Here is a 26,935-nt window from a genome sequence, read left to right on the forward strand (position 1 = left end):
AATATTTGTAGTATGTTATTAAACCATCTTGTTTTTTACAGTGCAAGTAAAAATTGGTGCTGTTTTTATGTGCATCTTGAAACTCCAAATCCATCCTTGCCTAGTGAGAAGGGAAAGAGTGAGGGTAGTGCTCTTGATAAGGTTGACAGCTGCAGAATGTGGCATTGAATTCATTCTTGCAATCTGCCTGATAATATGATAGTATTTACATCCTCTAAACATTTTGCTTGTCTCCCTGAGAGCCTGAAAGAGCCGACAATTGAAATAAAGCACTATCGATTTTGACACATACACTTGCCTTTTTCTTCAAAACGTACACAAACCTCAATCTAACTGCTGCCATGCCTGCATCAACCTATGCTCAGCTACTCACTATGGAGCAGAGAACCACTAAGCATTGAGAGGAAATCCTATGCAGTGCTGCTCTCTGGTGGCAGATTTAAAAAAGAAATCACTGCCACTTATATTGATTTGTACCTATCATGTAAGGCTACAAGCTGCAACCATTTTCTTTGCTTCATATTTCCTTTTGCTTCTCTGCAGCCAAAGTAATACAGGCTAGTATTAGGTAAGCAAATGAAATGAGAGTTTAGCTAACTGGTCCGTATAATCTCCTGGGCTGCAATCAAATATTTGCCCCTAGATCCCAGGCTAGCCCAATCTCGTCAGATCTCGGAAGCTAAGCAGGGTTGGCCCTGATTAGTATTTGGATGGGAGACCACCAAAGAATACCAGGGTTGCTATGCAGAGGCAGGCATTGGCAAACCACCTCTGAACGTCTCTTGCCTTGAAAGCCCTACGGGTCAACATAAGTCGGATGTGACTTGACAGGGAAACAAAAAGGGGGGGGGGAGCCCAAAAGAAAGATGCCAAACAACCACTATGGGTTAAATTAGGGTTTATTAAAATTTCAACAACTGAATTACAAATAAATACTCATTCCTATCCCTTTAGTGTAGGTTCCCTATGAGACTAGCCAAAGTATTTGCCAGCGCTACCCTGGAGCCAAGTTCAGAGTAGCAATTTAGCTGCTCCACACTTAACAATAGCTTGCACTACAACATCTGTGGCTGAACCATCAGCTATATTCCTGATACCAGTTAGAGTGCAGGTTCAGCCACTGCTTCCCAATACTGAGAGAGTTCCCAGGCCCTGGACCTGGTCAGGTAACAATGCCTGGTATCATTATCTCTTCCCATCTATAGTTACCTTGGGTTGCTTGGCAATGCCTTGAATCACTAAACCTGCATGCATCTGGCACAATCAGGCAAAAAAGGCCCTTCTTCTGGACAATGAGAGAAAGGCTCCAAAAATTCCAGCTTGGTACTGAAGCAACCAGCTAACCCCATACTGCCATGTAGAGAAGAAGGAATGTGGGGAAGTGTTGCCAGCAAACGGTTAACACCCACCAGGATGCATGCTTGTACACCATCAATCCAATAGCTGGAGTATTTTTTTTCTTTTCAATGGGGGCTATGAGCATAGTAATGGCACCCCCGAAGGTGAGAACTGACCTTTCCAATGAATGATAAATGATCTTCCCAATAAATAGTAAAAGTAAGGAGAATATAGTTTGCTTTACACTGCAGTAAAACAAGCCAACTGCCCAATCTTCAAATACAGTGCACAAGAAAAACAGAAATTAGACTAGAATCAAACTGAAATTTGCAAGTACAACACAATACTGAAAAGTTCACTTGAGAAAAATGTTATTTCAAAACGTGCTGGGGATTTTTTAAAATGTGAAATGTTACACATTTTTCAACATCACCATCAAAAAGAAAAGTTCCATTGTCCAAATTCACTCTCGTTGATCTTTTTGGAAACTCAGCCAACCTTTTAGATTTAGATTGGTACAACTGACATCTGTAAGCTTTGGGTAACAAGCAAAAACACCGAAGGGAAAATAAATGCGATGGAGAAAATAAGGAGAAGCAAAATTATTTGCACTGTCCAGTAGTACTGAAACCAAGGAAGTTTAATGATTGAATTTGCAATAGCCTGAAGGCAGTAGTCTATCCCTGCTTCTGCTGAGCAAAGGTGTATCCCCAGGTAATAGTCTCACCACAGCTAAGACAGAGCAACCGTTAAGTGCTCAGCAAGATCACCCCACCACTACTTGGCTTTGACTCTTCATTTCAAAGAACAATAGGCACCCACCACTACGGCAGCACAGCAGGTTCCTTGTGAGCCACATGTGGCTGTTAAAGGTTTTTGCCATCTGTTGAAACAAAAAAAAAAGCATCACACTGAGGACAACAGCACACCCTGCATGATCAACATAAACCAAGTCAGCACATTTCAGTCTCCTGGGATCAAAGCGACAGCACACTGGCAGAGCCTCTGAAGCTGCAAACCCTAACCATCAGAAACCGAGAGAATGGATTTTAATTTCTCTAGTACTGAAGTCCTCCTATATTCTTTTGTAATTAAAAGAAACCTTACCCAAGAACAACTGCTTTATTTCACCCCCTCCAAAACACACACACATACACACACACAGAACGTTTTTTGTCATGTAAACTCTGGTGCATGTAGAAATTGGCAGTACAAACTGAATCGCCGCTTTGTTCTTTGAACTAAGCTAGGCTTAGAAGGGCCCAAATTTGAAAATACAGGACTGGAAGAGATGTTGTCAGCAGCGCAAGATATTGCTCTACACAAAATGGAGGCCTCTCAGAAAAGTCTGGAATCTGCTTGTGTGTCTGACTAGGGCGGGAAAGCTGTTGGCAGCTATGCATTTTCCCATTGCCCTAGGTGTGCCTGGCTGGACAATAGGCCTAGCTAAGCTCCATTGCCTAGCCCTAAGGTGATTCAATCAGCACTCCAAGCCAACCATTAATTATCTCACCTGCACCCATCTGGACAATCAATCAGAATATTCAAGGTATTCTCCTGTACCCTGATGACTCATCCAATCTCTCCTGTCTTTTGGTTCAGACCCTGGAAAAGCAACCAATTCTTTGTCTCTGGTCAGTTTTCCAGCGTACATCATACTGCCTCAGGACTCATTTTGGGAGATGAATTCTAGTCCTTTAGCCATTCATAGTGTGTTTGTGTCTTGGATCCCACTTGTATGTGGGCTTCTTTTCATTCCCAGAAATGCTGGCCATTTCCCTCCTCAGCGCTGCTTTCTCTGGTGGACTGGTAAATATCGCCCATCCCTAATGCTATCCATCCAATTTTCCACCCTTATTTCACAGTGGGTAGCCGTGTTAGTCTGTTTGCAGTAGTCAAAAAGGGCAAGAGTCCAGTAGCACCTTAAAGACTAACAAAAATATTTTCTGGTAGGGTATGAGCTTTCGTGAGCCACAGCTCACTTAAAGACCGATGGATTCACATTCTAGCTGTATCTGAAGAAGTGAGCTGTGGCTCACGAAAGCTCATACCCTACCAGAAAATATTTTTGTTAGTCTTTAAGGTGCTACTGGACTCTTGCCCTTTTTGACCACCCTTATTTCGTTAGCTCTTGTATTAATTGTGTTTGTTTGCTCATTGCTTGAAAGCCTTTATTATTTTATTCTTTACTAAAACCTCTTTAATTGAAAAACCGCCTGATTATCTGATCAATCCTGGTATACATAGATTACAGATTCCAGTTATCCACCTCTTGCTAAGCCCTGTTTCCACAGCTAATTCCCCCAACTAAAGTGGAGACTGCCTAATTTGGATAACTACATCTGCTCTCCACAGAGGGATGTAGTGTTACTACACAATAGACAGCCTGTTTATTATAGTATATAGTAGCAAGATTTATTATAGCGCATGGAATGGGGGAAACAGTCAATGGGATAAGAGTTATGACCACACAAATTGGTCCATTCGCCTTAGAATTGTCTACCACCACTGGCTGTTTGGATCCTGGGTAGAGAAAGTTCTTTTCCCCAGCACTTGCTACTTGAGTCTTAACTGGAGGTGTCAGGGATTTAACTTGGGACTTCCAGTCTGTAAAACCCATTTTACTACCAATTTCTCTCTCCCCCTTACCAGTCCTGGGGGCATCAGTAAAACATGTGAATTGACAACCCCCATTATACAGATGTTGTATTTGGTTTAAAAAGGTAATATTTGATTTTTTCGGAGGTATTCCTAGATGTCAGTAAAACAGGGATCCACACAAACATCTTTTATACATCACATTTTTATTCTGCTCTTCCTCCAAGCTGTTCAAGGAGTCTTACGTAGTTTTCCCTTATCTTTTATCCCCACAATAATCCTGAGAGTGGTTTTATTTATTTATTCTTACTTCACTTATACCAGGCCTTTCTCCCCAATGGTGACCCAATGAGGGTTATATCATCTCCTCCCTTTTATCCTCACAACAGCCCTGTGAGGTCTGTTTGTATGTATGAGTGTGACTGGCCCAAGGTCACTGTGGAGGCCATGAGGGGGGAGGAGACTCTGAGGCAACTATGGTTGGCAACCTCCAGGTGGTGACTGGAGATCTCCCGCTATTACAACTGATCTCCAGGCTATAGAAATCAGTTCCCCTGGAGAAAATGGCAACTTTGGCAATTGGGCTCTATGGCATTGAAGTCCCTCCCCTCTCCAAACCCCGCCCTCCTCAGACCACCCCCAAAATCTCCAGGTATTTCCCAACTTGGAGCTGGCAACCCTAGAGGCAACTGCCTACTGGACTGAAAAAATGTCTAATCCTCCACTGTGCCCTTTCCTATAGATTCTTTAAGCCCCAACCACCCACAATCAAAAGGATTGGTTCAGAGCCCTGGAAGATTTAGAAGACTTTTGGGAATCATTGCCTTGGAAGCTTGCTGGGTGATGTGGCAGAGTGGGGATTCAAACCTGATTCTCTCAGATCCATGTCTGGCGTTCTGATCACTAGGCCAAAGACATTCTTTTGGAGACTGAAATTAAACATCTCTCCCCCACAAGCAAAAAGCTAATATTAGATTTCATCTGTGCAGAAGGGGTTTCAGAAAAGCCCAGTTGCTTTTGTGCATGCTGGCAATACCCTTTCTGTAGCACCTGCATCTGTCTGACAAGGCCACTTGGCTTGGACCCTCCCAAAATGTTGTGAGTGGTGCCGCCTGTGGCAATCATTTTGTGGCAGCACCTACTGTGTGTGTGTAAAGTGTTGTCAAGTAGCAGCCGACTTATGGCGACCCCTTTTGGGGTTTTCATGGCAAGAGACTAACAGAGGTGGTTTGCCAGTGCCTTCCTCTGCACAGCAACCCTGGTATTTCTTGGTGGTCTCCCATCCAAATACTAACCAGGGCTGACCCTGCTTAGCTTCTGAGATCTGACGAGATCAGGCTAGCCTGGGCCATCCAGGTCAGGGCAGCACCTACTACCCGCTCTCAAAAACTTCAGAAGTGTCCTCAGGCTCAAAATGTTGGAGATCTGTATCATGCTGGCTTCTCTAAGCTTCGTTCAGCTCTTAACCTTTCAGAATTAACACTGGACTTCCTGAAACTTGCCCTCCTTCTGCAGTTTCTGAATGACTACGAGAAATAGTTTTCCCCAGAGTAAAGAAAGTAATTATTCAGAAGTAATTATCCAGAAAGAAGACAGGAAATGCCATTTGGACAAATGCAGCATTTTGAAGCATTAGCAGTTGTCAAAAAATAAATAAAAATTAGAGCACAACCTAATAGTATCCTTCACAAAAGTTTCCTTCCGTTCCCTCTTACCTACTTAAGTGCTGTCAAGTGACAGGGGACTTATGGTGACTCCAGCAAGGGACTTTCAAGGCAAATGAGAAGCAGAGGTAGTTTGCCATTGCCTTCCTCAGCAGACTCTTCCCGGGTGGTCTCCCTTCCAAGTACCAGCCCTTCTTAGCTTCTGAGATTTGAAGAGATCAGGCGTTACTATGCTTCCCTCCCTTTGTTCCCTCTTACGAAGCACAAAATGGACCTTTTTATTTTATATTTGATCTTTCATACAAGCAATGCTAGCAACACTTGTTACTCCAGCACACTACTGCATGAGAAAAAGAAGAAAAGTTGGTTTTTTATATGCCGACTTTCTCTGCCACTTAAGGGAGAATCAAACCGGCTTACAATCACCTTCCCTTCCACTCCCCACAACAGACACCCTGGGAGGTAGGTGGGGCTGAGACAGAATGACTTGCCCAAAGTCACCCAGCTGGCTTCATGTGTAGAAATGGGGAAACAAATCCAGTTCACCAGATTAGCCTCCGCCGCTCATGTGGAGGAGTGGGGAACCAAACCCGGTTCTCCAGATCAGACTCCACCGCTCCAAACCACCGTTCTTAACCACTACACCACGCTGTCTCTCTAAAAAGAGAAAACAAAATAACACGGTTACAAAGCATCACTCATTTAAAGTGCCTGGGATCCAAAATGAGGGAGAAAAAATACCCAGTAAGAAAAAGGCACCACACCTAGTAATCTCATGTTAAGTAGGTCGTTTATTGGTTCTGACAACATTAGTAGATTGGATATTAAACAGTACTTTTAAACATTCTCTTAACCAAAAATATAACAAATATTTACAATCACTTGGTAAAAATACAAAAAAGCATACAGAGGCACTGTCTTTCTAAAAGACATAAGTGTAAGAGGTATCAAAAAATAGAAGACAAACATTGCTTGTTACAGAATACTTTACAATCACTGACTTGTGCAGTTACAATTGCTATCGGAATACCATTACAACTGTGCAGTTTTTGCCCATATGCTCACATATGCAAAAGGTCATTAATATCAAGCTTAACTGCATTCCATGTATATATAAACAAAAGTTAGGACAAGACAATGGCAAGCACAATGATGCGTGGGGTGGAGAACTGTATTTCCCCCCCCCCATTTAAAAATGGTTTGCATTAACCCGAGAGAATATCCCTTTTTTCCTAATCAGTTTTTGAAGGCAACTGGAAAGCAATATTGTAAAAGTAACATTTAAGGAAATGTTGATTGTTATTTGTGGTGTTGCCTACAAATAAATAATTAGAATGAAAAACTGAATGGACTAAGTTTTTTTCCTTTTGAGTTTTACCTTCTCTGAACAGTTAATGCAGAGGACTCATTCAACAGATGCTGTCTTTTTGATGCTCCATGCTATTCTCAATCACCAGCTGCACAAGATCATGTCCATAGAAGTGATTTCAAATGACTATGCAACAACCATCTCTATTAAGGTCTGTACAAAATCCCCCACTTTAGCACCAGGCTGACACGACCAGGATTCCTTAGGTGGGAACATGATATTTTTGTTTATCTTAGGTGATAAATGTGTGTCAGGATAAGATGCGCACAGGAGCAAAGGCACACCTCCCAGGCACTACTTTGGAAACGTTAGCACACCTAGAGCAACACTTTTTTCTATACCACACTTTTTTCTATGCACACTTTGCAATATAGCCCACTGACATCATAAGTCCAGCATCATCAAACAACTGGCAAGCTTAAGTGATGTACAGGTCACACTTACATATTAAGAGACAGGATTTTCTAGTTCATATAACTATATGGAGGCAAAAATGAATATCAGTTACAGCTTAGTGCACATAAAGATATATCCTGTTTAATCTCCATTACCCCACAATATATTGTGAGAAAAAAGAGTGATGGATAATTGATATGTACAATGAGAGAAAGGGGTCATTTCAAATGCATGATGGAAATTATATAACATGGGAAACAGCACAGTAAATGCTAGTAACCAGTTTTGTTCATGAATGAAATGTGTATAGAAGAGGATCAAGCAGAATTGTAATATAAACTGGTTTTAAAAGGGTATTCTGTCTCTTTGTACACCCCCAGGACTCACTTCATTTTGGCTAGTGTCCCCTGATGAACGTGATCAGCTGATTTAAAAAGGTAAGCAAACATATCAAGGTCAGAACAAGGACAGACTGAGGCAACTCATACTGTGCAAATCTGAAGCAGTCAAGAGAGCTCACTTATTTAAAGCAAGTTTATACTACACGGGCTTTCTATGAATAAAACATGATTAGCAAGACAGGCATCAGTTCTAAAAATCAATGTAATTTTAAAAATGGAGGCTTGCTGATTCTGTTGGTGTGGCAACTGCAAAACAAAGAGAACAATTGATATCAAGCGGCTGTTTCAATGGAGATCTTCAGATTTTGACCAGTGCATGAGTGTGAAGAGCTCTGGGCTTATACAACTGAAAGATTATTCTCAAGAGAGAAGGCTTTTATCCTTCAGTTTTGTTCCTAAAAGCTGGAATAAATATCTGAGGTGACTGAAATATTATATTACTTGGCCCAAATCACCATATTAGGTTTGCACTTAGTTTTGCATCATTTACCAAACACACACACCAAGAGTATTTGCTGGGAGCTAAGGCTTGGGGTTTACAAATTTATTTTTTGGCAACCATAGCTACAATCTTAGAAAGCCATAGCATATCCTAGGGAGAAACACATGTTCCAATACAGGTGCTTAATTTCTTACTACATCTGATTTGTTGGCTGAACAGGCAATTTGCTATTTTAAAAGTGAATGGTCAGCTACAACATGAACTTTCTCACTACCTGGCTACACATGTCCTTCTTCTCTGCCTCCACTATGGATGTCTAGGGTTTTGGCCAGTGGACACAATCAACCAGAAACTTAGGAAACACAAGCCACACTGAAATGAATGAGAGTTGTGCTGTTGTAGAACTCCCATTGATTCCCAATGGGGTTTATGCAGGAAACACTAACTGGATGCTATGCCCATGTTCACATAGTTATATACATATATATAGTTAAATATGGGTGCCAACTTTACTCAAATGCTAATATTATTTCATTATGGCCTATACAAGACTATTGTTTTCGTTAAGGCCTTGAAGGGAAAAAAAAGCAGATAGTTGTCTCAGCTACTTATTCCTGATACTTAAGGCTAGTAATGTCCATTGATATGTGGTCAGCCAATGAAACTATGAATTAGGTACTCTCCACTTTGTTCTTTTCTTCATGGATGTATGAATTCATGTTACAAGGCATCTAGATAAGGAGTACGCAGAAGTGGCACACAGAAGCCCAAAAGGTGAAACAAGTTAACTGAAACATACACTCTGGTGAGTTAGCACCAAAGTTGATATGGGAAACATCAATAGAAGGCTTTAGGATTTCAGCTTTATTTTTGGTGCTTGTGTTTGGATTCTGCCAGAATATGCTGCATTTATCTTGCTCTCAAAAGAAAACTTGAAAGCTCTTTAGAACTTTGTGTAAAAAATAAGTTACTCTGAGGCACCTGTAAAACTGGCAAGCATCTTTCCCTAGCTCATTGTAAACATTTAAAATACTATGATTTACAAGTAAACTTGAAAGAGACACTGACACATTCATGTCTATTTATTATGTGTAACTGGGCCACCATTATTTGCTTGAGAGAAAAAATATACATGAAAATATCTCCAGTTTTTCTCCATGTACTCTGGTTGGCTAAGTAAACTTGCAACCATAACCCAGACTAATGATAAACAATGGTTTTTCATTTTCCCTTAGAACTGCAGTGTGAATGTGCATGTGAGCATATCCCCACAAAAAATATTCTATTTATGGTCAAAGGTTCACAAATGTTGGTGGCTCTTGGTAGACAGCCAAAAATTGTAGGCACTACCAATCCTGCTACTCTCCCAATATGAGGGAGACATAATCTCTCATCACTTGCTTTGGGCTCTAGAGCAGGTGTGGGGAACGTCAGACCCTGGGGCCGTATAAGGCCCGCAAAAGCATTTGGTCTGGCCCTTCGTGGGTCCCGGCAGATCTCTAGCTCAGAAGGATCTAAGACTGGTGATCCACCCCCTTCCGCGAACAGGAATAGCCTCTATTCAAGGCAGATGTGAGTTTGTTTTGCCGAGAAAAGGAACCTTCCCCCCCCCCCCCATTGAAGAAGAGTCATTAGCTATGGAGCTGCTAGGACCGCCCAAGAATATAGCAGGCTAATTTTAAGTTGATAATTTTGTATGGCCCGCAAATGATATTCTAAATATCCAAATGGCCCTTGGCAGAAAAAAGGTTCCCCACCCCTGCTCTAGAGGCTCCGCAGGAATAAGCCCTGCCCTATCCTTCTTTTAGATTAGGGGGCTCATGCCGCCAGACACAATGGCCTTTGGATGCACTCAAGAAGCAGTGAGACCTCCTTGCTGCTGTCCAGTGCCTCCAAAGCCCACCTCGACTGCAGGGATGAACTTCTTTGCCCATTTCTTACTTGGCGGTCACCTCAAATAGGCTTCTCATGTCGAGAGCGGCAAATGCAATTTGTGGGTAGCAATATATGAGTTTCACTGGTGCTTGCTACAACTGGCTTGTTTTAGTGTAAAGACCAGCTAGTTCAATTTAGGGGGGGAAACAACAACCTAGGACCATCTAAACACTGAAATATACACCTCCTAGTAAGAACATGAAAATAAACATAAAATACTCTACAGTGCAAATACTCAAGGATATGGTCGTGAATCTTGTGATGAGTTACAGTTCCTAAAGACTGAAATAATCAACCTTACCTTTCAAAGTTTTAGTCCAAGTCTTACAGTTGCAGAGAAACTGTAAAATTTAACAGCAAAGGCAGAGCTTAGTTAGAACCAAGCCTCACTGGAATTTAGCCAGAAACTTGTTTCTAAATGTAAAAGTTCACACCTTAGATCATGTGAATCCATACTAATAGAATGTACACTGGAGTAGATGCAGAACAAGTCTTCGTCCACCCATTGACCTCAAGCAGCCTCCACATCTGGAACAGAGGCAGAAGTTTGCAGGTCTGAAGATGTGACTTTCAGGCAAACGGGAGCTCTGGCAGCTGCTATCAGAAACCAAGCACTACTCATAAACTCTGAACATCTCAAGCTGGCTACTCTGACATGATAGAGTAGGTATGGCTAGGTATGGCTCAAGTACAGGCTTTGGTGAAATGGCAACAGGTGACAAATTCAGGGCACAATTCACACAGCAGCCAAATTCTCCTTTGTGCTTCTTTCCAAGTGTTAACAGTGAGACTTGCAGGGGAGGGCTTCCCGTCGGTGCTGTAAATGCAGACAGACACCATGATTCACTTTTCTGGAGGGCAGGAAGAGGGAAGTGGGAGAGAAACACAGGTACTTCTTTAGGCAATTGGATAGTTAAAAGGGTGGCCACGGGTACTTCACCAGTTTTAAAATACAGGACCAATAGATGGCAGCATTTCACTACTGTTATGTACATAAACGCACGCTTAAATACGCACCTCAACAGGTTGGCATTTCACAAAAGAGGTTCATGTTGCATTGTGTGTAAACCTCTAGCTGCACTCATGAACATCCAGTTCCTTAGAAGTCAAAAGTGTTTTGCTAGCATGAGACATTTCATTAACGCCAAGATAATTTGTTACCTTATTTTCTTTATAAAAGCATTCACATTAGCCAACCAGAGCATTCCAAATACATGTACAAACAAAACAAAACCTTATATAAATTCCAAATTAATAAATTACTCTTCAGATTGCTGCAGAAGTTTCCTTGGTTTGCTGAAGCTTTGCAGTTTCTTCCATACGTACATAAAATAACATTCTTCGACTAAGAGCTGTAATGGCATAGAAAATATTTGAGTGGTCTACCAAAAGATTCTAAGATTTCCTACAGAAGAAAGCTTCCAAGTGGCGGGTGGCCCCAATGCATTAGAAGTTAGGTCCGTCTGCAATTCTGGTTTCTGCGTTACAGGGTCAGTATTCCTTTCAAAGATTTGTCTCTCCCCCACATAAGTAGGTTTCTTAGACCATGGAGCTGACCATAGAAGATTGAAAAGAGCTCATCATTTGTTTAGAACAGAGGCAAATGCAACATTTGAAGTCAATAGCAGCGAGCTGTCAGCTATAGCTAACAGGGTTGTGTGATCCTTCCTCTTACTGTGACTTGAAGCCATTTTTGCAGGAAGCACAAAGGCTAGACTGCCGAAACTTGTTCATCTTCTGTGAAGTAAGAAAGACACAGTAAACTGTTGATTCCAAAGAATGCCATAAGTATACCGCTCTTGTATTTATTAAATGTATTGATCCCACCCCATTCTTCCCCCGATAGCAATTCCATGTAAACTGAGCATCTCTGCCCATGAGACTTTCTGAAACTTATCAAACAATCAGTAAGCATTTTCAAATCTCTCTTTTTATACAGCCCTATTTGATTCTGATCATCTACATGGAATGGCAATTGTCAAAATGAAGCAGATCTAGCTTCATCAAAATAGTGTGTCCTTTCTGACACAGTGCTTTAAAACTGCAAATAGTGCACACGGCAGATCTATACCCCCATGACTGCCTATCAAGAAGATTTATTTTAGCAGCTTTCTTTGCCAGACCCATAAACCTATAGATTTTTTTTTTGTCTATCCATCCTACTGCTTGGATCTAAAGGCTGGCATGTAAACTGAAGTTAAGGCATGATTGCTAAAGAACTGTTTCAATTATCGATCATAATGCAAAACTAATAGCCAAATACGAATTAAAAGGCATCCTCATAGGCTTGTAATCTATAGGCCAGGATACAAAAAAGAAACAAACAAACAAAAAAAAACACTACTAATTGTGTGTTCCCAAGACAGCCTAGATTTGTATTTCTCCCAATGCAGTCCTAAGAGGAGTTCAACTAACTTGCATGGATTTACAATGATGTAACTCTCCATCACCAGACTACCACATGCCTAACTAAGGGACTTTCAAAACACAGTTTGTGACACTACAGGGAGGTTCAAAGGAACCCATATATGCCCATGGTCACGCTTAAAATGGATGCCAGCTGGTCAGCCCAATTTAATTTCATATTAACTCAGGGTCAAAATTTAGCCATTTTGCATTACAAGTCAGATAATGCATTTTAGTGTGTGTTTTTTTGAGCTTTTTAACATCTGAGTCAGGAAGGGTATCTTGCTGGTAGGTAAAAACAATAGCACTTCAGAGGTTTAGTAACCTCACCAAGACATGCACACTGGGAATCCACTCTTACGCAAGATTAACAAGACGTGCACAACTCTATGCATCTCCATCCATACGCTCTTGCTGAACACAATACTGTAACCACAGCACAACTTCAAGCAACTCAAACTCAAGACCGATGAACGTTTTTAAAAATTGAGGGAAAACGTCACATAAAAAAAATTCCAAAACAAAATTAGAAAACAAAATAAATGTGCCAAATAACTAAAGAACTAGCAGAACATCAAATATGAAACAAACACTAAAAAAAAGCCAAAATTACTGGAAGACTAGAAAAACATAGAGCACCCAAATCTGGTCTCTTTAACTTACTAAGATTTACACCCAGGAAGGCAAAGTAGCAAGGCATTCGTCCTGAATATGAATTAAGCCTTTTAAAAGATGGCAGTAAGGGTGTAAACAGTTCAGAACATCAGTCAAGTATAAAGTCTCAGCACTGTCCAATAAGTGCATCCCCATGAGCTTGACGTGGTCAACCAAGAGGCTTCCTTAGGCTCACTGCTCTGTTACGAATAACTGAAGCAGCAACTTAAAGCAGTTTTATTTTGAAGGTACTCTCGTCAAAATTCTAGAAGTGGTCACAATAGGGAAGTGAACATCCGTTTGCAGACTAACTCTGATAACCTCAAGGTGACAAAATCGACTTAAATGTACCTAGCTCTATTTATTCTGCTAATTTGAAGTAATTTCTGCCTTACAAACGAGGTGAAATTTAATCATTAGAGAACGTCATTTTAACTTTTTTTTTTAGCTTCTAAAAACAATGTTTGGACCACTCTGCTCCACAAGTCCCAAACATCTGCATTACACTCGTGTTTAGGAGTGGACTGGCCCTCTTACTTACCATGAAAATCTCTGGTGGGCCAAAGCCCTGGATGCCTGTTGGTGGCAGGAGCAAGGTGAGCCAAACCCCAGCAACACTGGTAGCACCAGAGGAACTGCTCAGATCAGACCTAGCTAGCAGCAGCTTACCCATCGGCTTCTCCCACACTGCTGCAGGCTGGGCCGAAGTCAAGCAACCCCTGTGGTATTGGTAGTGCTGCAGGGCCCGCTTGGCTTCTGATCCAATCCTGCCTGCATTGTGACGTCTGCTGATTTTTTATCATTGTTCATTTTCACAACAAGCAATTCAAAAGCCATGATTTACAAAACACACACCCACCCACCCACACACACACACACACACACTGATTCACATACAAGGTGATCATTGTGAGATAAAATGGTCCATACATTTCCAATACAGAATTATACAGCAGTTGACTAAATAGCTATCAAATTAGATCTTTAACATACCGTCCTCTTCACTATTTGCGTCAGTCATATCAGCTATCTTAGGATGGGACGGCTGTCGGCTATGCCACTGAGGCATCTTCTTTGGAAAACAGGCCACTGGTTCACTACTCAGAGGAGCAGAGGAGAGCCTAGAGAGCTTGCTATGCAGCATCTTTGACCTCTGTACCGCCACGCTATAGTCAGGAGGTTTTAAGTGTGGGTGGTGAGGTGATCCTTCCTTTAAGTCCGCTAAAGAAATGCCCATATATCCTGGCGGGGTGGGCGGTGGCTCCCTATACCTATTGTCCTCCTTAGATGAGGTGACACAGTACACTGGCACAAGAAATAAGCAATGGAAATGTTAATGAAAGAAACAAATGGGGGAGAAAGCATTTGAAAAAAAAACAGTGAAATGTTACAATGGCTAACCGAAAACTGATAACAAAAGGTAAATGTAAAATCGCTTGTTATAAATGTTACTGGCAGAATTTTTAAATGTTAACAACTAAAAAAGTTCACAGTTTAGCAGCCAGATTACTAGATTCATAGAAGATGAAGCAGTGCTTAGCAAATTCTCACCTCCTAAGAGCTTGCAAATTCGCAGAGAGCAACAGGGATTGTTATAAACTGGCACTTCTACAACTCACTCTGTGTCAAGACCATAGAAAACCCCCCCATGTCTCCAGTGAGAATATCAAATCATACTGAAAGAAAAAGCAGTTCTATTGTGAAAATATGAAAAAGCAAAGAAAGGAAAAGAAGGGAAAAGAAGAAAAAATCCAAAAAACAGAGATAGCAAAGCATAGAGATATGCAAAAATTAGTCTTGCCAATGTGCTTGCTGAACATTTTTGATAGCTACTTGTAGCATCTGCACTAAGTAGCTTATTTGGCTATAGGCATCCATATCGGTGCCCTGCTAAAGGTAGGAAGCCCAACCACATTATGGCTGTGGGTGGAAAACTGCTATGTATTCCCTGCCTTCTCCTAATAGTACTTTGGACTCATTATTTTAAGTATTGCATACCTCTTAATATCAGCATTGCTGCTGGTTTATCCATATTATTAAATAACCCAATTTAATTGTGTCACACTCACCTTATCTAGAATGAATTTAGGCTGCAATGATGAGGTTCAGTGGCTTTGTTCCTTTCCTAAGGTTGCCTCACTATAACCACCTACTTTTTCATATTCCAAACGTAGCTAAGATAGCTAGACAAATGGGATGCAGAGCTGGTACCTAAATCAGATGCAATCCACACAGCAGGCTATAAATATCAATTTGTTATTCTCTAAGTTGGCCTTCCAGTATTTATTTAGTAACGCCACTGTAAGGCAACTACTACAAAGATGTGATATCTTGAGTTGCGTTCCAGTGTTACATCACTGTCAGGTCACCCTAAGTGGTTAACTTGGCACTCTGGCTTTCCCTTACATATATAAAAAGCGGCAGTCATACTGCTTGGCCAGTGAGAAACCATGTCCTAGTGGAGATGACAGCATAGTTGAAAAAATAGGGCACATTTAGTATCCAGGTAATTCCTGTGAAAAACTAATGGAAGCATATAGTTGGAAAATAGTTTTAACTAGTGTTGATGTTTGATTAGTCCATTAGGAGTACTTTATCATTGTCTTTTTGTATTGTTGCTGCTGTTTTTATTCTGGTTTTATTAAATTCTATTTGTAACATGGTTGCTGATGCTCCATTTAAGGGTTTTATAGAATATGACAATATGGTATTTTATTGTGATTATTACGTAATTGCTAGCCACAACATTGAGAAAGCATGGTGATACGCTGAATAAAGAAAAAAACTAGGGTTCATAGTCTTTAAACCAACTGAACTTGCAGTCTGGCCAATGTGCTGATCATTGGTGCATGCCCAAGGAAAAAGGGTGTAAATCAGAGAGCCGGGAAAATGTGAGAAATAATGAAAAAAGGCATAAATGGCTAGGAACAATGATATAGGCTGTTTTGATGGCACCGAGTATGTTGTGTTTATATAAACAGGGATTTGTACTGTGTCTTTTGGCAGATGCCCTCAAATAAAATGATCACTTATGTTTTAATGTTGTTTGTCTTTTTTCTTTACTTGTGAACCTTGGCAATTCCTTTCCTACTGTAATATCATCTAATCTATGGCAATGTATTCTAATAGTTACATGTGGGCTCATCTGTGGATCTATGCAAACTCGGGACCACATGAAGAGAAGAGAGATTCCCCCCCCAAATGTGGGGGACCCCTCCCCCAGGTTTGCAGAAGAATCTTCAACTTTTAATTTAAAAGGTGCAGGGGAGGGGTACCCCCCCCAAAAAATGCAGTGCTGCTGCAGTGGGGGAGGGGAAGAGGGCAAGGAACAGCAGCGCTGGAGGACGCACAGCTACGTGAGAAGTATCCTCCCCCCCCCACCCAGCACTGCTTCTCCCTGCAGTTTCCTGTTAGGAGCCAGCAGGAAAGTTGAAACTGGGCAGCTGAACCAGAGGCAAGGACGAGAAGGGGCTTGCTTGCTTGCCCACCCACACGTCTCCATAGCTACTGGCTCAGCTGCTCTGTTCAAACTTTGCTGCTGGCTTCTAACTGGCCAGACTGCAGGGATCGGTGCTGAGATGCAGAGGGGAGGATTCTTAGTTCTCACACGCTTGTTAGAAAGTTTAAAGAGGGCAGCTGAGGCAGCGGCTATGGAGGCAGGGGTGAAGAGGAGCCTCCCCACCCCACGCCTCCAGAGCCACAATACGCAACATGTTGTTGTGGCTCACTTGTATGTTCTAATAGTGATGTGCCGCCCTATCTGCGGATAGCTAAATCCATGGATCAGGGCCACGCAGAAAATATTTCTGCATACTAGGGGACCTGAAAGTAAAAAAAAAAAATCAACCATGCCGGGGTTTAATCCCTCCAACAAAAGCACTGTCTGCACTTACTTCCTCCTTCTCTGTCAGTGGGCCTGGTGGTGGGGAAGAAAGGTTTACTGGGCCCAGCAGCAGCAACGGCAGGCGCTTCAGCAGGCTCAACGGGAGCCATGCCAGGCTCACTACTGAGAGCGATGATGGGCGGGATCCTCGGTGGGCCCTCTGGGAGCTGCTCCAGGGCCACTGAGAGCAGTGATGGTGGGGGAGGAGCCTCAGTGGGCCCATTGGGAGCCATGCTGGAGGGTGAAAGAAGCCCTGCAGCGGCAGCGATGTTGGGTGGTGACTGGCAGCTGCCGTAAGCAGCGGTGGGGGTAGAAGGCTAAGAGAGGGAAAGGATGCACCCCACAAGAAACCCAGGTCCCCACTTGTCATTATCTAAATTCAATGCTTGAAGGGAGGAGAAATGGGTTAGGTGTTAGCACAGTGGTTCCAAATTTGTGAATTCTGAATTCCCCTTTGTTTGGCTACAGACTGGAAGAACTGCCCTATCCTCTTCTTTGGCATGTCCCATGTGTGTGCACTTATGGACTGTTGAACTTTAAACCTGTTCTGATAAATAAAATGGCTATGTTACAATAAATATTGTTTCTAAAGAGAAATATGCTTAAAATGTCCTTTGAAGGGAGGACATCAAAGTGCAGATGCACTTCTTCCTTATCTCAATGCTCATGTACCAATGGTACAGAGGTAGCACAATGATTAGAGGATCAAAAGTGAACCTCCCCCCGCCCCAACATATCATCACCTTCCTTGTAGGGCTTCCTGGAGGGCATTTAATCACCCCCACAGTGAGAAATCCCAAATGATAAAGCAATTTCTTCCTTCCATATCCTTATATCTTATACCCAACCTATGATATATTAAGTAGCAGCCTTCAGCAGTGCATGAAAAGAGAAAGGGTACTGTGTGGGTAGGAAGAAAAGGCTTGGGCAAATACAGATGTCTGTTGATCTTCCAAAGAATGGATGACAGAGGCACTGCTAGAAGGATGCAATAGGAAACAACAAGTTCAGCTGAGCAATTTAAGGCTGAGGAAGGATGGTGCAGGTAAGGACCTAGCAGCAGAGAGCATCAGGAATTGGAAAGTGTGGGCAGAAAGACAGGAGGCATATGGGAACCTGGTGCATCAATTTCTTTTTCTCTAATGTTGGAATCAGCTAGCAACCCTAGACTATGATTACCAAATGAGAAGAATACAGAGGTGATCCTCAGTCTCATCCCCCTTTGGCATGGCTTTCCAAGTAATTATAGAGAATTCCTTCACTGAATCTACCCTTTCCAACACATGCAGATACCATACACGCTCCTAAAAGATTGGCTTCTCTCTCCCAGAAAGAATTTGGTCTCCTGAGGAAAATGCTATTAACCCAAAGCGGCAGCATGGACCCACGAAAGAGATGTTGCTCCCTTCAACCCCACACCCTTAACCCTGGCAAGTTTATGAAGCAAACTTAGTTGTCCCTCAGCCCCTCAACTTGTCATGAGGGTTTAGAGGTCTTGGCCTCAACATGTAGGCTATCTATTTCCCCTAAGCCCAAGGAAAGTTTCTGTTATGTCTTTGGAAACTAAGATTAGCTGAGCAACTCGACCAAATTCTGTCCCAAGGAAAGTTTCTGTTGTCTTTGGAAACTAAGATTAGCTGAGCAACTCGACCAAATTCTGTCCCAAATTTAACTATATGTGTGTAGGTGGGGAGGTTCTGTTCCTGCCCATCACCACCAAACCAATATTTTCCTTCCCTCCCTCTGCATCACCAGTTAGAAAATATTGGGTTATATGAGGGAGGAGATGGTACAGAAGCCAGGCAGATGGAAAGAGTTCCCTCCTTCATCCTCTTCCTCTCTGCGCCATCTCCCCCCAAGCACAGTGTCTCAGCTAAGCTGTATATCCCTACAGCTGAACCCATACCTCTTCCACCATTGTATTGTTCCTTGTGCAATAAGGCCTTTACAAAGTTAGAACAACACACATTTCCAAACATTTTCAGTTTTGTGTGTCAGCGGAATGAGGGAGTGATGGCATACATTCATCCTAAGTGACCCCTCTGGCAAGTGGGGACTGCTCCAGATTTTTCATTGGAGGGAGCATATGTGCTGCTCTCTGTAGCAACATGGACTGGGCAGCAGCCTCGCAGCCAGGGGAGTTTGGCACTGAAGCATGCCTACTCACAGCAAGTTGTTGGCTGAGGGAAATTATATTTATATGTTTAGTTTCCTCTGAGTGCAGAATTTAAAACTAGAATTGCCCCTAGTTTGTGGGGAAAATGAATTCTAAAAAACCTCAAAGTGTGTATGTGCTAGGACTCTTGGAAGATCTTTCTGCTATACAATTTTCACTTTTAGGGCCTTCATAGCTAAGTTTTTCTTTAACCCAAAAAATGGGCATGGTTTACAAATTTCCTTCCGTGCATTTTCTCGTTTTCCAAAAGGGGATCTATTTTTGTTGTGGAATTTGGATCTTCTTGGCACAGAGCACCACCAATCTTTTTTTAGGACATGCAGCATTTAGATGCCCACAAATCTGCTGCCAGTGCAAAATGGCACCAGGAAGACGATTTCCTTCCCGTCTCAGAAGCAAGAGGAATGGGCTGGCAGCATGGAACAACTGGAGAGAATCTCTCGGCCTGGATTCGCTCACTGGACACTTTCTGCCTCACCAGGGTGATTGCTCAAGAAACAAGAGGCCAAAGTCGTAATCAGAGGAAGAGCTATAAGGAGTCTGACAGAAAATAAGCGGTTTCATGGAAGCTAGTTAAAACCATCTCCCTTCCCTGTAAGGCAGTAAGGAAATGTACTGTTTTGTAATTTTAAATCCCACCTCCTGCACTCCCAAGGAGGTTTGGAAACACATCCTCTGAGGATTTATTTGATCGGAAACATGTGCACAAGCTAGATTTTACACTTGCAATCCGCCTCCCCGTTTGGCTGATGCAATTTCTTAACAGCTTAATAACATAATGCATAACAGATGTGAAAGCTTCCCCAAGCCTTTGACTTGGCTTACCTATGAGGCCTCTCTCTGTACTTGAAGTGACCGTTTTGTAAGCTGCATCGCTGCCTGCTTTGGAGTCTAAAACTTCAGTCTGGTCTGCTGTTAAATTGTCAAGTCCTCTCCGTTTTATTGTCCCATAGTTTGCGTCATAGGTGTCTGAGAGGGAACTCGAGGAAGCCCAGCTCTGCCGGGATTGGTCAAAGTCCATGCCAGCTTTTGACTGCCTGCTGTTATTTGAACAGACATTGGACTGCAAATGAGCCTCTTCAGGACAGCAGTTTGATGGTTCTACTTCGGCAATGGCTCTTTCTAAATGAGTGTGGCGGTAAGAGTTTAAGAGATCCCATCCTTTTGGGTTCTGGATTGTTTGGAAATTATCATGCGAACTACTGGAGCAAGAAGTCCAGCTTCCACGACCGCTATCTGCTGCTTCTATCATGATGTGCTCGTGGGAGATCTCCTCAGCACTCATGGAAGATGAGACAGGCAGTCCTCGGATCATTGGAGGTCTGGGTAACGGCCATCTGAATGTGAAGATATTGGAAATTAGGAAGAAAACCGTGTTCATTTAGAGAATATGTAGAGAATATGCAAGCAGTGCAACTGTCAACATCATCCAATATAAATGTTTACTTGCCTGTTCTCTCCAAGTAACAAGCACCTTAGATTTGAGCAAAATGTTATGCAGACTTCTCAGCATTTAAATATAAACAAACAAACAAACGTACGCACACACACACACAATTAAGTGTACAATTCAGCAAGGTTGAAAATGTTTCTACAGTTTTGGCTTAACTATTGTTTCTAGTGAGTCACATCTCCACTAAAGCCTTTTCTATTTTTCCCATGTCTGTAATTTGTTGGTTTCCACTCTAAGTCATTGTCCTTTCCCAGCATCATGTTGGTTTCTATCACATTTCAATTTTTTTTTCTAAATTATCTCCAGTGCAGGTCATATAATTACACCAGGGGTGTCAAATGTACACCCTGTGGGCCCGATCTGCCCCCTTGAGAGCTCTTATCCAGCCCACAAGCCAGCCAAGGAAGTCAAACTCCTTCTCAGTCCCAATGTGGGCTGGCGAGCCCGCTGTGAGCTCACCAGCTGAGGCAGCCCCCCCCCCCCCGCAATCTGGGCTGACGAGGCATGGCCTGGCCTGACCAAGTGACATTTATGCCACATCAGGCCCTCATAACAAATGAGTTCGACACATCTGAAACACACACCCACATGCTATAACTGGACTTCAATGAACAAGATTTTTCAATACTATTCCATATTTTCTGTCTGTATGCTAATTCCTACCTCAGACAGGCCTCTACTACAAAATTTGCACAAACACACAGATACTTCACTTTTGAACCAGGAGGAAGACAAAAAAAGAAGAAATGGGAAATAAATATTCAAAAGGTTCTCAGAGTCAGAAACAACAGTTCTCATTAGATTTTTCTGTCAGTGTTGGTCAACTTAACTGCTCTTGCATTTTAAGCACTTTGTCATTGTTCATAGCTTTCCAGTGCAGGAAACAAAAGTCAGCAGTATGCTAAATGTGTCTCAAACAAGGACCATACTAAGTAAAATCTCTGTGCAGACCTAACAGCAATGTGTCTTCCATTTATATGACCAGCACAAGCTGCTTCTAAACAGTGCATTGCTCAAAAACAAAGTGTAGAAAATGTCCAAGGTTTTATTTTTGCTAATCGATGGATTACTTAAAGTGCTTACTTTTAACTGTTTTTCTTCAATTAGTCTTCTGAGCATTCACATTGATAGGCTTTGCTTCTTTGCAGAACTTTGATTCAGAAATATCTAGAGCTAAGTTTTAGACACAAAAATCCTCTACTCCTCACAGCACAGTTTCAACTGCACGTCAAAGAATGAGGAGTTGCATCTTCTCACTCAGTTCCGTCCAAAAAAGGAACAAAGCAAGTTAAAAGTATCTGTTGCAGAAAAGTTGGTCATGTGAATGCATGGATGACCACTTAAAGAACAACCGTTATAAGCAAGCAACTTGTTTTAACTTTTTCATGTTCTCTGTGCATCACACTGTAGGGCAAAAGCTAGCAAGCTTATCTACCTGGAGGTACCTCAAGTGGGTCTAGCAAGTACTGAGAACAACTTGCCAAAGGATGCAAATGTTCTGGCTCTGATGTACAGGGCATAGTGCTTCGCAAAGGATGGGCCTGAGCAGCTGCTCTGCAAAGTTCAAGAATAGGGATCCTTTTGTTGACAGGAAGACTAGTGGAATAACTCCAGGAAGAGTCTTCTGGAACAGATCACAGCAGAACTTAACAGTGGATATTGCCAAGAAACTTAACCTCTGGGAAGACACTCTTACTTGGGTATAGAAGAAAAAGGTCAGGATGTTTCCTGAAGGGAGCGGGGCTCTTTCTGGATCTGAGAGTAGCTCTGGAGTATAAAGGGAGGATCAGGTCCTACATCAGATGAAACTCAGAGACAATGTTTAGCAGAAAAGACATGCCTAGGATCACTTTGTTTCTGAGAACCGGAAGGAATGAAAACTTGATGTGCAGAGTTCACTGGACTTTTGTTGAAGACCAGACTGGAATGAGGAAGTAAGTGAGGCTTGGCAGGTCACAGGTGGTCAAGGACTCAAGCGGCTTTTTCATGACCTGGGTGAGGATCAGCTGTATTCCCATGCAGATTTTAGATGGTATCACTGGAGGACGAAACCTGATGAGGACCCTAATTGCTTAAGAAGGGATTGGACAAAGAGATAATGTCCCTATATTACCAGGTGTAAAGCCGGGATAGGTGTTAAATTGAGAGATGAGTATGCCAGCCCTAGGTAATGCAGGTGAAAAAGGCATAAGACTGAAGCCACAAGCCAGGTGGCCCCATCTCATGTTAAGGCACAGGTATGAAAGCACTTCCACTTACTCTCATAGAACCATCTATAGCAGGTTTCTGCTATTCAGAAATATCTACTTCAGAATGTCTTAATGCAACTCCAGAATTATCCTCCAGATCACCAACAAAAGGTATTGGTCATGAGGATCACTTGAGGAGAAGGCCATGTAAAGGGGACCACTTGGCAGAGGAGTGAGGATAAGTTCACCATATATAAGACTTCTGAGCACCAGTTATTTTATGTGCAGCAATATGTCCCCCATCAGTTGGAAGTTGAGGTTGAACCAGCACTATAGAGGCCTCATCTTGGCTTGACAAATTATACCCATGGTAGTAGAAGCTTTCATGAGGCCCAGCAGCCTCTGAATATGCCTGGCATTGCAACGGCTGGTAAATAAAGTTCCTACCAGATACGTTAGGTTCAGTAGCCTGTCTGAGAGAAGAATACCCCTTGTGGATATGGAGTCTAAGGTTACTAGGATAAGTGACTCTGGAGTCCTTACCAAGTAAGGATGAGACTTCTTCCCACTGACATGCAAGCCTAGGGCAACCAAGAGATGGAGAACTGTATACACATGTACTCCTGAAAGACTGAAGATGGAACAAAGAATTTTTCTGAGCTGGTGGAGTATTGCAAGTAGAAGCTTTTATTGCCTCTTTCTGCAGGTGATCCATCTTAAGGAAGAAAGTAAGTTTGGGGACAGAACATCTGAATACTCTGGGCGGGGGAAACAAAGTAACCTCTATTGAGTACCCACTTTGATGACGGTGAAAACAGAGGCATTGATGGTGGTTGGACCTCACTTGGAAAATGTTCCAGCCGCCCTTCAGAGAATGATTCAAGAAGTTATTCATTAGAGATGAATTAGCTGACAGGATTTTTGATATCAGAAGGATCTCTTCTTTGCCAAGAAACGTTTGAGGACTGGTTCTTGTAGCCATATCACGGAGTTCTCCAAAACACAAAACAAATATTTACCTCAGGAGCTCAGATCAAGGGTGAAGCAGATCTCCATTAATCAACCTTGGGTTTATGTTTCTCTTTATATTTTTGGTTGGGTTTGTATGTAACAGGGCTGGTCTCTTCAGCTTTAGTTGTATTGTTCACTGTTGATTGGGTTCTGAAGTGCTCAGTGGCCATGGCTCTGAAATCCGAAGTTGAAGTGGCGGGAAAGTGAACCATAGGCTTCTGTGCTGTCAGTGCCGACTATCCAGTCATTGTCTCGGAGGCAAAGAGCATCCTCCCAGAGTGTTGCATGGTTGGTTGTGCCTTGCTTGCTTTGTAAATTTGACGAAGTGGTCACAAGTCTCTGGTGTGTGCTGTTCCCCAAGGCACTAGACACAGGTTGTGGCCATCAGCTGAAAGTAGCTTTTCCCTTCATTGTAGACACAGTTGTCCTTTGCACCACAGAAGGGCAATGAGAGAAACATAGGAAAGTAGGAAAACGGATCAGAAAGAAAGTAGGAAATGATTACTAAGTTATGTGTTTGTTTGGTTTTTTGCTTTGAAGAAAACTAGCTTGCAGAAAAGGCCCCTCTCAAGATATATCCAAAACACTGCTTTTGCTGCAGCAAACCGAAAGGGACTAAGCAAGATGAGACTCCTCCCTCCTGGGCGTGCGCAGTCAAGATTGTGCCTCTGAGGGAACAGAAGTTTTGCACGTAAAAAGCTAATTCCAAAAGTTTCTGAAAGGAAACTCTGCACAGGTGGAAATCCCGTCGTTGGGATGCACAGAGATCACAAAGAAGTACTGACTTGTTGCAAATCATCCACTGCCATTACCAGCACGACTTGCTCAGTTATTCGGCCTAACACGGTTCATTTTAAACAAAGTATCTGTGCACTTTAACAGCAGTGCTATACAGACTGAATGCATTCAGGTGGTTTAAAAAAAAATCTATCTACTCATCTCAAGGCTTGTAAAAGCACTTCATGCCGTGGAACCTTTAGTCATAACTGCCATTGTCCAGCTTCCCACTGGCAGCAGCCATCCAATTATAATAAAGCAAACAGTTTCTGACAATATGCCTTAAGGCATAAGCCTGAAAGTATATTTCCTACTTGCTAGTACAGCCATTAAAAGCTATCATGCTATACATTAAACATGAAATCATTTAAATAGCTTTATGGAGTTTCCCAGGATAACATCTTTGAACATTCAGTACCTATTGTTATACCAGGGGCAATTTATTTAAATCTCATTGCCTTAGTGCATTTTTTTTTTGCATTCCACCCCCCACCCCACCCCCGTAAAACCTACAACTATGAGGAAAATTACTGTATAAAATTCCCTATGCAGACAGTACACCTCTCTCTCTTTTTAAGTACTGGATGCCATTCAGCGGGCTAACATTACACATAAGGAAGACTGTAACACAGGAAGAAAATGGCTTGAATATAATGCTCCATCATTAAAATCCTCTCTTATATGTCTCAGTGGAGCCTCCCTTACCCAGTGCAAGGCGGACTATACTCCAAGGATGGGTGACGGTGCTCTTTCCTTTCCGCTGTTCCTCCCAAATCTACCGCAACTGCCTGAGGCAAGCATCTCTCATCCTGAAGGGCTGCAGACATTGAATCAGCAGAACAGTTGCTCACAATGCTGGACCGTGAAGAGATCTCGCTGTGACTGGAATCTGAGAAATTCTCAGATTTGGCAGATGGTATGAGGGCATAGCCTAAGTGTGACAGGAAAAGAGAAGAACATTAAAGAATTCAGACAGCTTTATTTATCACCCTGCTTAACACGACAACACACACTTTCACAGGCAAAATGCTTTTAGCCCAGGGATGGGGAACCTCAGGCCCGGGGGCCGTATGCGGCCCCCAAGGACATTTTTTGTGGCCCTCGGGAGCTCCAGGGCCCCGCCATGGAGGCGCGGCACAGGGCGGCCCTACCTGAGGGTGTTCCTGGGGCCATGGGGCCATGGCTTGCATGGCTTTGGACCTCCTCTCGCCGACTGACAGCTGTTGGTCGGCGAGAGGAGGGGGAGGGATGCTTCCCCCAAGGCTGCCCCCTATAGCAGCAGCGTGCAGGAACGCCGGGGCACACTGTAAGCCCCTCTTGCTGCCTGTCGGCTGTTGAGCAGCGAGAGGGAGGGGGGAAAAGAGGCCCGGGGCTCCTGGTGGGAGAGCATGCGGCAGGAGCCGATCGGGCTTCGGGGGGCCTTTTGTGACATAGACTCCTGGGGGTGGAAGGGCATGGAGCCTGGGGCCAGGTCGCGTGGGGCCGGCGTGTGTGTGTGTGTAGGCTTTTCTCTCTCCCTCTCTTTCTGTCTTTTTCTTTGTCTGTCTCCCTCCATCCTTTTCTTTCTCCCCCTCTTTCCATTTCTTTCTCCCTCTCTCCCTTTTCCTCTTTCTCTGTTTTCCTTCCTTCCTCCCTTGCTGATAGACTGTGGGCTGCGCCCCCCGGCGCCTCGTTTGCTCGGGCCCACCGCTGGCTGCCCTCCCACCTGGGGGGGGAGCGGGGGCGCCCTCCAGGCCTTCTCTGCATGGCCTCCCCTGGGGTTGCTAACCTCCAGGTGGTGGCCGGAGACCTGGAAACCCTAGCCTCTCCCTCCCACTGGGAGATCTACACCTGGTATGGCCCCCGAATGATGTTATAAATGTGCAAATGGCCCTTGGCACGAAAAAGGTTCCCCACCCGTTTTAGCCAATGCATTACCCCGCCCACTTGTTCAAGTAATGCTGCTCAAGTCTAACTGTTCATAAAAAAAATAGGAGAACCAAGCTTTGAACATTTATCAAAAACCAAATGGCATACTTGTGACATAATACAATGAAGCCAGAGGTAAAACCTCTTCAGTACAATGTACAGAGCTTCTTCAAAAGTCAGTCAATGGACTAGACCACCAAATTTCAAGACTCCTTATCACTTGAAGAACACAAAGAGAAAGAAATATGGCAACTCTCAACTGAAACTTTCTCCTAAAATCCTTAACAGAAGGAAGCCAAACCAACGAATCCTCCCCAACAACACCAAGCTGCTAT

General features: G+C 42.9%; 1 protein-coding gene across 7 annotated transcripts in view; it reads right to left on the reverse strand.

The window, feature by feature from the left end:
- Positions 1–10,881: 10,881 nt before the first annotated feature.
- RAPGEF6 (Rap guanine nucleotide exchange factor 6) overlaps positions 10,882–26,935 on the reverse strand; it is a 173,163-nt gene continuing 157,109 nt past the window's right edge. For 5 of the 7 annotated variants that reach the window (XM_056854283.1, XM_056854265.1, XM_056854274.1 and 2 more), the window contains 4 exons: positions 25,398–25,623; positions 20,088–20,599; positions 14,197–14,508; positions 10,882–11,880 (listed from right to left, as the gene is read on the reverse strand). In XM_056854283.1, the coding sequence (XP_056710261.1) occupies positions 11,855–11,880; positions 14,197–14,508; positions 20,088–20,599; positions 25,398–25,623 (1,076 nt within the window). In that variant the 3' untranslated portion in view covers positions 10,882–11,854. The remainder of the gene's footprint in view (positions 11,881–14,196; positions 14,509–20,087; positions 20,600–25,397; positions 25,624–26,935) is intronic. The other 2 variants (XM_056854300.1, XM_056854292.1) reach the window with 1 other exon arrangement.

Source organism: Euleptes europaea, chromosome 1, assembly GCF_029931775.1.
Source record: "Euleptes europaea isolate rEulEur1 chromosome 1, rEulEur1.hap1, whole genome shotgun sequence".
In the NCBI taxonomy this organism is placed as follows: domain Eukaryota; kingdom Metazoa; phylum Chordata; class Lepidosauria; order Squamata; family Sphaerodactylidae; genus Euleptes; species Euleptes europaea.